The sequence below is a fragment of the Crinia signifera genome, chromosome 4 (assembly GCF_055691185.1).
Source record: "Crinia signifera chromosome 4, ASM5569118v1, whole genome shotgun sequence".
NCBI lineage: Eukaryota > Metazoa > Chordata > Amphibia > Anura > Myobatrachidae > Crinia > Crinia signifera.
The window spans coordinates 88,929,035-88,942,902 of NC_139220.1; the positions used below are offsets into that span (position 1 = coordinate 88,929,035).

The 13,868-nt window shown below is 46.8% G+C and overlaps 1 protein-coding gene across 5 annotated transcripts in view; it reads left to right on the forward strand.

Moving 5' to 3' along the window:
- SH3TC2 (SH3 domain and tetratricopeptide repeats 2) overlaps window positions 1–13,868 on the forward strand; it is a 96,809-nt gene that overhangs the window by 59,186 nt on the left and 23,755 nt on the right. For all 5 annotated transcript variants that reach the window (XM_083181975.1, XM_083181977.1, XM_083181976.1 and 2 more), the window contains 2 exons: window positions 4,531–4,664; window positions 13,224–13,265. In XM_083181975.1, the coding sequence (XP_083038101.1) occupies window positions 4,531–4,664; window positions 13,224–13,265 (176 nt within the window). The remainder of the gene's footprint in view (window positions 1–4,530; window positions 4,665–13,223; window positions 13,266–13,868) is intronic.

Genomic DNA, 13,868 nt, shown 5'->3' on the forward strand with positions numbered 1-13,868 from the left:
GTGAGCACATAAGCTCACCCAGAGAGGACGTATAGAGAAAGAGAAGAAGAGGGCCAAGAATAAAATGTTGGGGACACCTACTATCAATGGAAGAGCAGGAGAGGTGAGGTCATTAGAGGTACAGCTGGTCATTTTCAAAACTGACAGTGCAAGTACAAGCATTATCAGTGATAGTAAAAGTTATTTGCAGATGTAAAATGATATTATGGTTGAATTGCCAGATTAAGCAGCCAGGAGTAGTATGTTGTGTGAATGAATTTAACTCACTCAAAGCAGACTTTATGTATCCATTTCTCACTTTAGTCTTTTGTATTAAAGTACCTCCTCTCCACAATCTGATATGTGCTGTGTGGGACATTATTTATAATACTTTGGAAAGATCTTCATGTAACAAATGTATATTATACAATACTTTGTTGGTGCTTTAGATAAAATGTATTTGTACAGTATATCAACAATTCTGTAATACTAATATAGGCCACATGGTGTCAGTCATGCTCCAAAGCCAAAACATGTTCATGGTCAACATGTTTATGTCTTGTTGTAGCTGTTGACATTTGGTTTTATGTTTCAGTTTATAGTAATGCAAATAATGTATGTTGATTTGAGTTACCAACAATATAAATGTTGTTATCTATGTGTTTTGAATCCTTATCTTTCTATTTAACATTTTTTATTACACGTACATATTTTTATGGTGTGTACACACAGTGAGATGTGCCGCGCGATGCAATCCCCGATGTGAGTGCATCGCATCGCACGGCATGCATGTGATGGCATACAAATTTGACTATATAATGCAGATCTGCACTATATAGTCAAGGCAGCCAAGACTTACTGCCGTGCAATACGGCAGTGCGCATCGGGATCGCAATGGTTAAAACCCTTGCGATCTGCATGCGATCTGTGTGCGATACCGATGCGATTCTGACTATATAGTCAGCATCGCAGGGTGATTGTACCCGTGTGTACACACCATTAGAGTAGGTGTTCTCACAGTCAAAATAGGCGTTGACTGTATAAAATCTAGTTTTAATTTTTTCTAGAAAAAGCCCTTTGTTTCCATCAGATATTAAGGTGAGTTTCAATTAGCAGTGGTAATTTAAATACCATTTTTGAAGAGACGTAATCTCTGGCTTTGACACCAAGGGATATTCAGTTACAGCCCCTTTTTCTCGGCCAGTAAATTACCCTGTAATGTGCATTGACCTTTAAAATCGGGATTAAGGCCTATGGGTTAACATGTCTGAGGCACATTCTAACATACCATTTAATGTGAATTTCTTTTTAAGCATGCTCAGGCTCAAATAGAAATCCCCATTAACTGCCGCCACCTCTAATTGCATAGGCCACCGCACCTCTAATTGCATAGGCTTGCTGCTTCAGTTAAGCTGGGTACACACTATACAATTTTAATGAATGATATGCATGATAATGATATCGTAAACTATATCATTGTGCATATTGTTTAGTGTGTGGGCATGTGCTGGGAGTCAGAACTGATATGTAATAAGAGTGTTACTGTATGTAGTGTAAAGTACTTCAGTGGGTAGAATATTCTGGAGCACAGTAACAACTATATAAAATAGACTTTTATTATGTAAGCATACTGCAAATGCCTTTCAATGGTGGTGGAATGTCTGTGCCACTTTATAGTAAAATGATCTGACCTCCATAGTATTTTTATATTATGCAACCAACGGTGGTTTCTTGTCACCATTTCCCTCTGTGTCACTTTACTCTAGATTATTTGTCATAACACCAAGTAATGAGACCTTCAATAGTCCAAATAAGAACATTGAAAGTGTAATTTATTGTTTATTGACTATAGACATAAATTGTGCCTAGGATAATTACTGCTTGTAATTTCCAGTGTTCAAACAGCTTTATATATGCATGAGATGAATCCGCATAGTCACCAGTTCACAGATACTACCTGCTGATAAACAGAATGTGAATGTACTGGGAGGTCTGCATCACGGGGATCATTCAGGTGCCATCGGAGAAGTTATCAGTTCTTCTTCCTTGGAAGCAGCAGCGATAGCGCTATCATCTCTATGCTGATGATACTGAAATCTATCTTTTATCACCTCTCCTTTCTTCTGCTCTCCTCACTTGTGTCTCCAACTGTCTCTGCTATATATCTTCTTGGATGTCCCAGCGCTTTCTCAAACTTAATATGTCTAAAGCCCCGTATACACAGTGAGATATTGACTAATGGACACTTTTGACTAGATGCACTAGAGATTTTGACTAAGGCCCTTATTCTGATCGGTGCGGCCCGATCAGAATATGCGGCCACAACCGTGCAGGCGAATCCCCGCCTTCCATACGGATCGCCACCTCCGTCCGTACGCGGATATGTGGCGATCCGCATGAAAGTGGACGGGGATACGCCTCCTCCGTCTTGGGAGCAGCCCCTGCATTCGATGGTCGCCGAACATCGAATGCAGGGCCGCACGCTCCACTAGGTCCCGCCACCCAAGACCACACGGACACTTGTCCGTGTGAAATCATGTATGGGGGCGGGCAGCTGACATCCGGCGATGTCAGATGCCCGCCCCCTACACACGTGTCACGGCTTCATTACCATGCATACGCCCCGCGTTTGCATGGGAACGCCCATGAAACGCGGGGCGTATGCATAGGGTAATGAGGCTAAGTAGCCCCTCACGCCCCTCTACGCCCCCTGTGCGGCGTGTAAAGAATACGTGCGGCGAAATCGCCTGCACATGCGCAGACGATAACTATCGGCGGGACGTCCGCATGCGGTAAAATCCGCACCGACCAGAATAAGGCCCTTGTGATTTTGTCTAACTAATGATAGTCTGTGATCTAGTCAAAATTGCCTTTCCTGCTCAGGCAATCTTTGTGTCGGTAGCAGCAGAAAGAATGGGAGATTTGGACTAACCTTCTATTAGATTTTAAATATATAATCAAAACATCCTGCCAAAATCTGACTGGGTCATCTTCCACCATACCTTACAATCTTACCTCCCACAATCTCATTATCTATTGCTGGCACTACTATTTCCTTTAGCCCCCAATTGTGCTGTCTTGGAGTAATCCTTGACAACTTCCTCTCCTTCAAATGACACATTCTGCACCTCTCACAAACCTGCTCTCAAATATATTTCCAGGATCAGACCCTTTCACACTCAGTACCATTGTCTACTCACTGGTTATCTCCAGACTGGAGTATTGTAATCTCCTGACAAATACCTCTCTCTGCTCCAATCTGTCCTAAATCCTGCAGCCCGGATCCTCTTCCTCACCAAACACACTACATCCACCTCCCCTTCACTGGCTCCCCTTCCCTTATAGAATCCAATTCAAACTTCTCACACTCACAGAGCTCTCACCCACTCCTCTCCCATTAAAATCTCTGACATCTCCCTTTACACTCCTGCCCATCCTCTTTGCTCTGCTAATGCACGCCACCTCTCCTACCTACAGATTTCTTCCTGCCACTCCTACCTCCAAGACTTTACACGTACTTCTCCCTACCTCTGTAACTCTCTGCCTCTCTCCCTCAGACTCTGCACCTCTCTACAAAACATCAGATGGGCTCTCAAGACCCATTTCTTCACCAAATCCAGCCAATTCTCATCCTAACCCGCTGTTACTTGCTCATTTCTACTCCTTCTGTGTCACCTCTGTCTGTCTGCCCCTCCCCTTTAGAATGTAATCTCTCACAAGCAGGGCCCTCTTCCCTAATGTGCTTTTCCTTCTCTTACTTAAACCATCTTTGATGGCACAAACTCCGATGGGTTTCTGCCTCTACTGTGTTCAATTGTAGGTCACTGTTTTTCTTATTCATTTATGTACTCTGTAATTGGGTGCTGTGGATCCCTTGTGGCGCCATATAAACAAAGGATAATAATAATGGTATTGCAGCAAGCAGCATCTATGACTTGCAGAAGCCTCCTGCTGTGGTAATGATCTAAACTGTGTCCTGGGATACAGAATCCGATCAAAGCACCCACCATCGAGCAAGTCACCCGTCACAGAGGCCAGGAATTCCACATCCTACAATGTATATACCTGATCTCTTCCCTCCCTGTAAACAGCGATGACATGCCTCTGATTTTCCAATGACGTTTGATAATGACCTGCAACCTGTGCCGCAGGAGGACACATTCACGCATCCTGCAGAGTACTAAAAATCAGTACTTTGTGATGATAGACGCAGGTGTAACCGCACCTGAATAACCCCAGTATGTCTATACATATCTCCTATTCCATGCTCTGTTAGGGGTATATTTATTATTTTATGGATTAAGGATTCCTAATTGACTCATTTTCTGAGTAGATATCCTGCAAATATAATTTGATAACTAGGCATCCATCGGTTGGGGAGACCAGTGAGACAACTCCATGTGTGTATGTTTTTACTCCTTCAGACAGTACATGGAAGTCCTCACAAAAATGGGCACACATATGTTTGGTTATGTCCCTGGTAACACTGGATTTATTCTGCATTTTGGGTATAAATTACACAATTAGAACATTTTGATGTTTTACCTCTAGGTGTAAAGATTTATTATTTCTAAGTGAAGATGAGAAGAGTTCCCTCAACTCCCTGGATGAAGATGCTCAGAGGGGATCTGCGGAGCTTCTGAGAAGCCTGGCTCAGACAGACATCACTTCAGTGTACAGACTGGGTGAGTCCAGGGAGTGTCAATGCTTTTCTACCTGCTTTTGTAGCACTGGTGAGCTGAAAGGTCACAGTGGGGATGAACATATTATGATTCACACAGAGACACCTCAGTACTCCTTGCAACTACACTTGTAGGTTGATTGACTCCAAACATAGAATTAGCACTACTGTGCATGTGTGTGTATGTGTGAAAGGCAATGTAGACTATAAAGCTAGGTACAGACTGTCAGATTTCTTTTGCTCAGTATGACACACGGGGCGATTGCTCCTCTACACAGAGGCATAACTCTGGGAGGCAATGGAGTCATCTGCCGCCGGGCTTCTGCTCCCAAGGAGGCACCTCTCCTCCCCTGCAAGTTGGAATCAGTTCATTGAAAGCCTTTGATCTCTGTTCTGTGGCTGACTCCCCCTCCTAGGAGGACCATAGATGTCACAGTATCTTTGTTTTAAACATAATATACATAAAATACACACATACATACATACATACATGCAAGTATATATATTTATATAAGGTGCTATGTGTGTGTGTGTGGGCAGGGCCGTAACTAGGGGGGGGGCCTAGGGGGTCACGCGCACCGGGCGCTGAAGGCGGGGGGCACTAGAGTGAGCAGCGGCAGCAGCGGGGAGCTAGCGCCGCAGACATATGTGGCACCCCAGACCTTTGCAGGGCACAAGGAGGCGTCCCCAGGCTGATTGACAGCACTGGAGGACGAATGGGAGGCGGCAGGAAGTGAGGCGCGCGGTGTGTGAGGAGAAGGTCGGAGTTCAGCGCGAGGGGGACGGCGTGACTCCGCGCGTGTGAGGAGGAGGGAGAAGAAGGAGGACGGCGCGGAGACCTTACGGGGGGAGAAGGGAAGAAGAGGACGGCGTGGAGGAGACGGCGGCGTGGAGGAGACCGGAACTTCTAGCCCCCCCGCACAGAGAGAGGGAGACGCGTCCAGCCTGGCATCCAGCAGCCAGGGGGGGGACTGAGTGCGGCAACGCTGCGGCGCCCGCACTAGTACGCCCTCTGGCCGAAGACGGAGGGGACCCTGCTGATCGAGGGACGGAGCTCCAGACGGTGTGGAGGAACAGCCGACCAGTGACTGTGTGGGAAGAGACGTGACGGGCAGGAGCCTGCGACATGATCCTGCCATCAGGTATTGACTGCACCAGCCACCCCACACACAGCCAGGCTGCACCCCATACCCCAGTAAAGTGCCCTAACGCTTCCTCCAAGGAACCCATTCCACACCTACCATCCCACCCGGAGTGTCTCCCGCTTGGGCCGCACGCCAGCTAATACCCCACCTGAGGGACCAGAGGGGAACAGGCCCAGGACCTGGAGGGCCATTAGAGTACCTGTCGCCACTGTGGAGCCCCATTCCACCTTGCCTAACTAAGGGGAAATATTCAGGCCTGTATTCTGACCCTATTGGGAGATTGCTCCCTTCCCCCATGTGTGACACCTTGTCCCCTGTTACCCCCTTCCTCTGTGTCTGTGACCCTATCTGCCCCAATTTCCCTGGTGTCTGATCCCCTCTTCCCCTTATGTGTGTGTGTGACACCTTTTACCAAAATAAAAATGTGTAATGGGCATTACGGTGTGTGGTATAAATTGTAATGGGCATTACGGCATGTGATATTATGTGTTATGGGCATTATGGTCAGTGGCATTATGTGTAATGGGCATTACAGCATGTAATATTATGTGTAAGGGGCATTGCAGTGTGTAAAATTATGCGTAATGGGCATTAGCGTGTGTGGCATATGTGTTTGGTATAATGTGTCCTGGGCATTATGGTGTGTGCTATAATGTGTACTGGGCATAACGGTGTGTGCTATAATGTGTACTGGGCATTATGGTGTGTGCTATAATGTGTACTGGGCATTACGGTTTGTGGTGTTATTTGCTCTGGGCATTACGGTTTGTGGTGTAATGTGCTCTGGGCATTACAGTGTGCGCTTGAATGTGTACTGGGCATTACGGTGTGTTCTATAATGTGAATTGATACTACTATGTGACCACACCACTTCCCCCCCCCCCCCCTAAAAAATGCCCTAAATTTTTAGCGCGCGCCCTCGCCGCGCACTGTCCCTGTTTAATGTCACCCTTCTGCTGTCTGTAAGCACATAAATGACTTCTAATTAATGTTTTTCTTTCTGTGCAAAACCAAATGCCAAATGTGTGCCTACTTCTGAAAGGGGGGGGGGGCACTAAATGTATGTCTTGCCCCGGGCACCAGAAACCCTAGTTTCGGCCCTGGTGTGGGGGGGGGGAGGGGATATCAATATTTATTTATCTCGCCTCCGGGCAACTGGGACAAACTTATGCCACTGCCTCTACATATTATACAATTTTGTATTAAAAGCTACAGATTTTCTGCCAGCAAACTGGCAGTTTGCTGGCAATTATATTTGTATAATATGGACCTAGCCAAAGCTCCACTGGGGCAGGTAATGGTGTGAATGGGTAAATATTCTCTGTAATGCACTGTGGAGTAGGTGTGAGTTATATAAATAAATAGTAAGAAATACTGTATATTGTACCAGTTTTTCTATATCATTCATCATCACACATTTACACATTCAAAAACTGGAATATATTGCTCAGTGACAAGTACCTGAGCAAAGGCGTAACTACCATAGGTGCAAGGGGTGCAGCTGCTATGGGGCCCAGAGCTGAAGGGGGCCCATCTTTACTGTATAAGTTATATTTTCTATATACATTTATCATCAATATTTGGTATATAGGGGCCCTTACAAACTTTTGCTATGGGGCCTGTGAATATCTAGTTATGCCCCAACCTGAGGATGATACCAGAGACCAGGGGGCTGCTGGGAGTAGAAAGGATAATATAGCCTTTTGTGCAAGTAACCGAACCAATGTACCTAGTGGCACAGTTGCCAACTTGACCTCTGATAACCTTATTTGAAGAGTGGCTGGTAGATGATTACACTTGAACAGATTTTTTCTTCAGTTCAAGCAGTTTTGGATCAATATAGACTAGCTTGTGTACTCAAAGTCTCTCACTTCATAAGTGTTAATCTGTGAAAACAATCTGTTACTAATGAGAAGCGCTTAGGTTTTTCAATAATTGTCAGTTTAAGTGGCTCAGTGAAGGGTTTTCATGTGCTGCATCTATAGACCTATAATTACTCCATTATGGTGTATTTAGCCCAAGTCCAACATCGACATCTGCCTTCACCTGATTCAAGACATGTATAACGGATACCTGTCTTAGCTAGATGTAGTGTTCTCCCAGTGATGGCCTATCATTGTGTATCCTAGCATTTTGGGGCAGATGTATGAATCTGCCCATAACGTTTATTAAATAACGGGTCCCGCTTCTCCAGCACAACGTGGAGAAGCAGGCACACATTATGGGCAGATGTATGATCCCCCCCCCCATGCCGATAAGGAGAGCCGTTATGTTCAGTGTTTACGGCTCTCGGTACTTGTTTCCTAGCAGGGCGGCCACTAAGCTATTTGCTTAGTGGGCTATTCTGCGTAGTGAAATCGCATTGCACGGCTTTTTGTGCCTTGCGATGTGTGCGATGTGATCTCAGTAGTTTATTTAGTTAATTTATTCACTGCACCCTGAGTGAAATCGCATCGCAGATGAGATGAGATCAGATGAGATGAGATCTCAGTAGTTCATAGGGTAGAACTGCACTGCACCACTCTCCACGTCACCCTGAAGCGTGGCGAGCGCAGCGGAAGGCATCCTCCGACCTTTTCATACCCCCACCATCCACGTCGGCGTGAAGATGATTTTATATAGTGTGGCAAGCCACCGAGCCTGAAGCGTGGCGAGCGTACGCGGATTACTTTACATATATTCCGCGTCCGCTGCGCTCGCCACGCTTCGGGCTCGGTGGCTCGCTGCGCTCGCCACACTATATAATATTAACTCCACGCCGACATGGATAGTGGAGGTATGAAAAGGTCGGAGGATGCGTTCTGCCGCCCCTCGCGGGGCTCGCCACACTTCGGGGTGACGTGGAGAGTGGTGCTGTTTTAGGTGTTTTGCCATATGAACTACTGAGATCTCATCTCACATCTCACGCCACAAAAAAGGGCGATGCGATTTCACTCAGGGTGCAGTGAATAAATTAACTAAATTAACTACTGAACGTACGTAGGAAATCTGGGCGCCCTGCTAGGAAACAAGTACCCAGCTCTCCTTTTCGGCTCCCCCCCCCCCCCCCCCCCGGCGCCCCGCGCATGCGCAATGTGCTCCCCCCGGCAGGCACTAATGAGCATGCGGGAGATCTAGCTAAAATCGCAAGATCTCCAGCGCAGCCCGAGCTAGAAGCAGGGCTAGCGTTGTCCCCACTGAGCTGGGCGGCTGTTAATACATCGCCCCGGCCGCTAAACACTGGGGGGGATTGCAGGGGACAGCCCCGCCGAGAGTAACTCGGCGGCCTGTCACTAGCGCACGTTAGGTGCGCTAGTGATACATAGGGTAATCGTAATCCCCCCCCATTTCTGCCTCTTAACGCTGGTTCATACATCTGCCCCTTTATGTGCTATATAAGAAAACCAAAAAATAGTGATTGAGTGCTGACCTATCTCCAATATAATTTGCAGCTGTTTATAGGGAATACTCAGCCCCTCCCTTTATAACCAGAAAAAAACCTTGCAGGTGACAGCCGAGGAATCAAATTAAGGCCTAATTTATTCCATGCTTGTTAGCTGTGCTGATGTACTCTGGAGGGTAAAGTTCTTAAAGTGACTGCCAGATGGCTGTGCCAATGTAACTTACTGCTGAAACCATTACTTTATGTACAATGTGCTAGAGTGCCAGCTGGTCAGCCTAAAGCCAAAGTATCCTTCACATCACAAGTATTAGATCCTACATGCCATTTGTAAAGTCATCGTCTCATGCACATGGGCAGTATGGCTGGTTTGTACCCGAGCGCCCATTTGCATGTGTGTAGAAGCATTACAAGGGGAGCTACATGTGTATTAGCCTAGGCCAGGCATTCCCAACCAAGGTCCTCAAGGCACACCAACAGTGCAGGTTTTAGTTATATCCAATCTTGAGCACAGGTGACTTAATTAGTACCTGAGTGATTCTGATTAAACATCTGTGCTGAAGCCTGGATATCACTAAAACCTGCACTGTTGGTGTGCCTTGAGGACCGTGGTTGGGAATGCCTGGCCTAGGGCATCTGGAACCTGTAATCAGGCCCTGTTAGCAGTCGACTTTTATTAGCTCCCACTTTAATACAGTTAGGGGGGTATGCAATCTGCCGCCGCCATTTCCGACGTGGCGGCTCCCTATTCAATGCTGTCATTAACGACAGCATTGATGCGGGATCACGGCAGAACGGGCCCGACTTCAGAAGCTGTCGGGCCCATTCTGCCGATAATAGCCGTGGATTGTCATTATCTGGGCCGCAGATCGACAATCCACGGCCGTTTTCACAGCCACGACCCCTTTGCGCCCATCGGCAGGCGGGAAATTTAATCCAGTCTGTCGTTATGCGGTCGATCTGACTGCAAATGGGCCTAGATCACGGCTGTCAGCGGGGATCAACAGCCATGATCCCACATTGCATACCCATCTTTGTATTAGAATAGAATAGAATAGAATCAACTTTATTGGCCATGTGTGCTTGCGCACACTAGGAATTTTTTGTGGATATACAGTGCAGCATCAGCAGGGATGAAAAAGGGGGGGGGGGTGGGGGCATTACATACATTACATTGAGACATTACATGTGGGGAACGCAGCCCGCCGATCAGCACAGCGCCTAGGCAGCCATCCGCGGCGCCACTGGTCGCTGAAGTAGCTGTGGAAGGTAGCAGTTACAGTATGAGCACAAACATTGCAATTAAAGCAGAGACAGTACAGTTATCACATAGGGGACACGGGGTTACATATGGCTGAGTGCACAGATCCTAGGCAGCCATTTGCGGCGCCAACTTGTATCTTCCTGTGGGTGGTGGTGATGGTGGCGGGGGGAGGGGGCAGAAAGAGTCAGTGAGGCCGGGGGAGAGTCAGTCAGGGAGGGGGGTGGAGGGCTCGGGGGTCCTGCAGAGTTACCCGGGGCCGGTGCGGCCTGTCTGGGGGGGGATCCTGCCAGACTGATGTGATGTGGAGACCTGCCCTGCCCCCAAACTGCCTTGTTCAGCCATATTCCCCCAATGCAGTGTGCGGGGGATCTTCTGATCCTGTGCTGTTTCTGGGGGGGGGGGGAGTTGGTTCCCCGGACAAATGTTCAGATGGTGCTGCCGGTGGTGGGTTGCTGCCAGGGGGGGAGAAGATGCTACTGCGGGTGGGGGGGGCCGCGGTGCCCGATGGTGCTGCTGGGGGGGGGGGGGGGCCGCAGTGCTGCTCGATCGATGGTGCTGCAGGCGGGAGCACAGCTCTGTCCGCCTCTGGCCGGGTGACGCCGTATCCTGCGCCGAGGGGACACGGGGGACACGGTGCTCACTTCTCACCCTCTCCCGCCGCAGGTCACCTCCGACCGCCACCTCCGCTCTGATCCCAACGACCGCCTCCTCCTCTCTGCCCGCCGCTGCCGCCACGCTGCTCCGGAGGCCGGGGGTATGGAGCCTCTCCTGCCGCAGGTCACCTCCGACCGCCTCCTCCGTTCTGCTCCCACCGGCCGCCTCCTCCTCTCTGCCCGCCGCTGCCGCCACGCTGCTCCGGAGGCCGGGGATGGTGGAGCTCCGTGGATGGGAGATCGGAGCTCCACGTAATGCGACCATCCCCGGCCACCACCGGAAGTATACACAGTATTGTTATGCAGATAGTATGACCAATTGGTTCCTAAGCAATCTGTCACACATGATTTAAGAATAAGGCAGCAACAGTTCCCAATGAAAATTGTCTTTCTTAAAAATATATTTTTGTAAATAATTAATGTGCATGCAGTGATATTGATTATACGATTAGTGCATTAGTTTTTGCCTCAGCTGTACTTTTGACTAGGGTATATAATGATTAAATTGGAGATCTCACCACCTTCTTAGCTCTCCCTAATTGGTGCTCCTGACCGCTGGTGCTGTTTCCTCAATTGCGGAGTCCCTTTGTGGAGTTCACCATGGGAGTCTGGTGTGTGTACTCCTTTTCAATGGCCAGCCGATATAGTAGTAGTAGTTCTTTGTAGATGCTTAATGCATTTCCTTGCCTTGTCTATGTCTCAGTGGCTTTCTTTAGAAGATAAAGCCTGGTCAAAAGTACTGTTGAGACAAAAGATAATGCCCCGATAATAGGACTATGACTGCATGCACATAATTAACACTAGGGGCCTTATTCTGATCTGAGCTCAGTACAAATTTGTTCGGAAAATGGGCAAAACCATGTGCACTGCAGGTGGAGCAGATGTAACCTGTGCAAAGAGAATAAAATTTGGGTGGGGTGTGTTGAATCTGAAATCTAAATTGCAGTGAAAAAATAATGCAGCCAGTATTTACCCTGCACAGAAACAAAATAACTCACACAAACCTAACTCTTTCTATACATGTTACATCTGCCCCACCTTTTGCCCATTTTAAGAACAAATGTGTACTGAGCTCAGATCAGAATAAGGCCCTAGTATATGTTTTTAGAACCACTATTTAGCTAAATGTGCAAATGTCAGAGTGCTCTAGACACTTAAGCCCACAGGGTGGCTCTCTGCAATACTTGCCTTACAATGTACATTTGTAATCTGGAGACACCCGACTCAGTTTTGCCACCAACAAAAATGGCTCTCTGGAGGAAGAGGGACCCGCTTGCCGACCATGGAATAATCTGGGTACAGGGTGCGCAGTGTGGGGCCTCCCTAGAACAAGAGCCACATATACACCGCACACCCTGCAGGACTTAGTGGAAGGTTGTCTGAAATTAATCTTTTCATTCACTTTTTCTACAACCCCATCATGCAGGCTCTGAGCCTCCCCCTTCCCACTGGGAAACAGAACATAAAGTAAGTGATAGGCCGATGTGGGTTCTCCATGGGCTACTTATTTACCAGCTGTATGCCCCTGGTGACCCTGTACGGAATTAGCAATCGGAATGACAGGCCTTACCCACCATAGAAAACACCATCTATGCTGCAGCAGTAAGCATTGTGTATAAACCCTAAGTAGCATATGTACAGACAAACAATGAAGCAGTATAAAGGTCTGGACAGTACAGTAAAGCTCCATACACACCAGAGGATATAGTAAAATATATCACTCTGAAAGGGATTTCGGAGAAATCTTTTACTATATCCTCTTGTGAGAGTACTCATGTCATTACCGATGCTCGTTACCGAGTGTCGTTAATAAGCCTCACTGTCTGCTGAAGATGCAGGTCAATTGGCTATATAGCCAGTGACCTGCACACTAACGCTGATGTTACTGAACGATATCGTTTACCGATATCGTTCAGTGTCTATGCTCAATATCGGGAACATACGGCTGATATTGTTAACTATATCCGCCGCGGCCAACATCACATAGTGTGTATGGGGCTTAATCTAAACATTTACATACAATATATGCATTTTTATAAAAGAGGAATCCCAAGTGGTTTTATTTGCTTGAAAAGAACCAGTGTGCACTGCAGTGACAGTCTTTCTCTTCCACAATTTATAGATGGCCTGGATCCTGTTGAAATCTATCTTAAATCCTCTCTGGGTAAGTTAAACCATAAATTAATTAATATATATCCATGCTCTTTCTATAGCTAGCTTTTCCTGTAAAGTAATGGTTGTTTTCTTTACAAGATCCGGTATTTAACCAAACTTTTACTATGGCCATTGTGTTCTTGGCAAATTCAAAAAGCATTTATTGCTTTGTTCTGATGTACACAGTGGGGCTTCCTTAAAGTTTGATTTATCCATTTTTGTAACGTAACCTATGTACTGTATATACATTCTGCACATCTCAATTCTTTTGAATATTTTTGCCTGCATTTCCTTATACAGTATTTGGAGATATGAAGTGGGTTGAACAAGTGTAAGCTGAATAGTAAGGTGTTTTCACATGGGCGTTAATAAGTAGATGTGAATGCGTCACCAAACATGCTATTTAAGTGGCTTATTTCTTGTAGGCATTGGGAGAGTGGTGAAGCAATACACAATGATAGCTGATGCCAGCAGCATCGGTTAGCTGCTTCTTATTGGCTAATTTTTATATACCTACACAAGTTGGTGATGAATTTCAGCTGTTGGTGTGCCCTTTACTTTAGATGCAGAAATCTGATTGTACTAAGTACCTCAGTGTGTGACCATATATCTG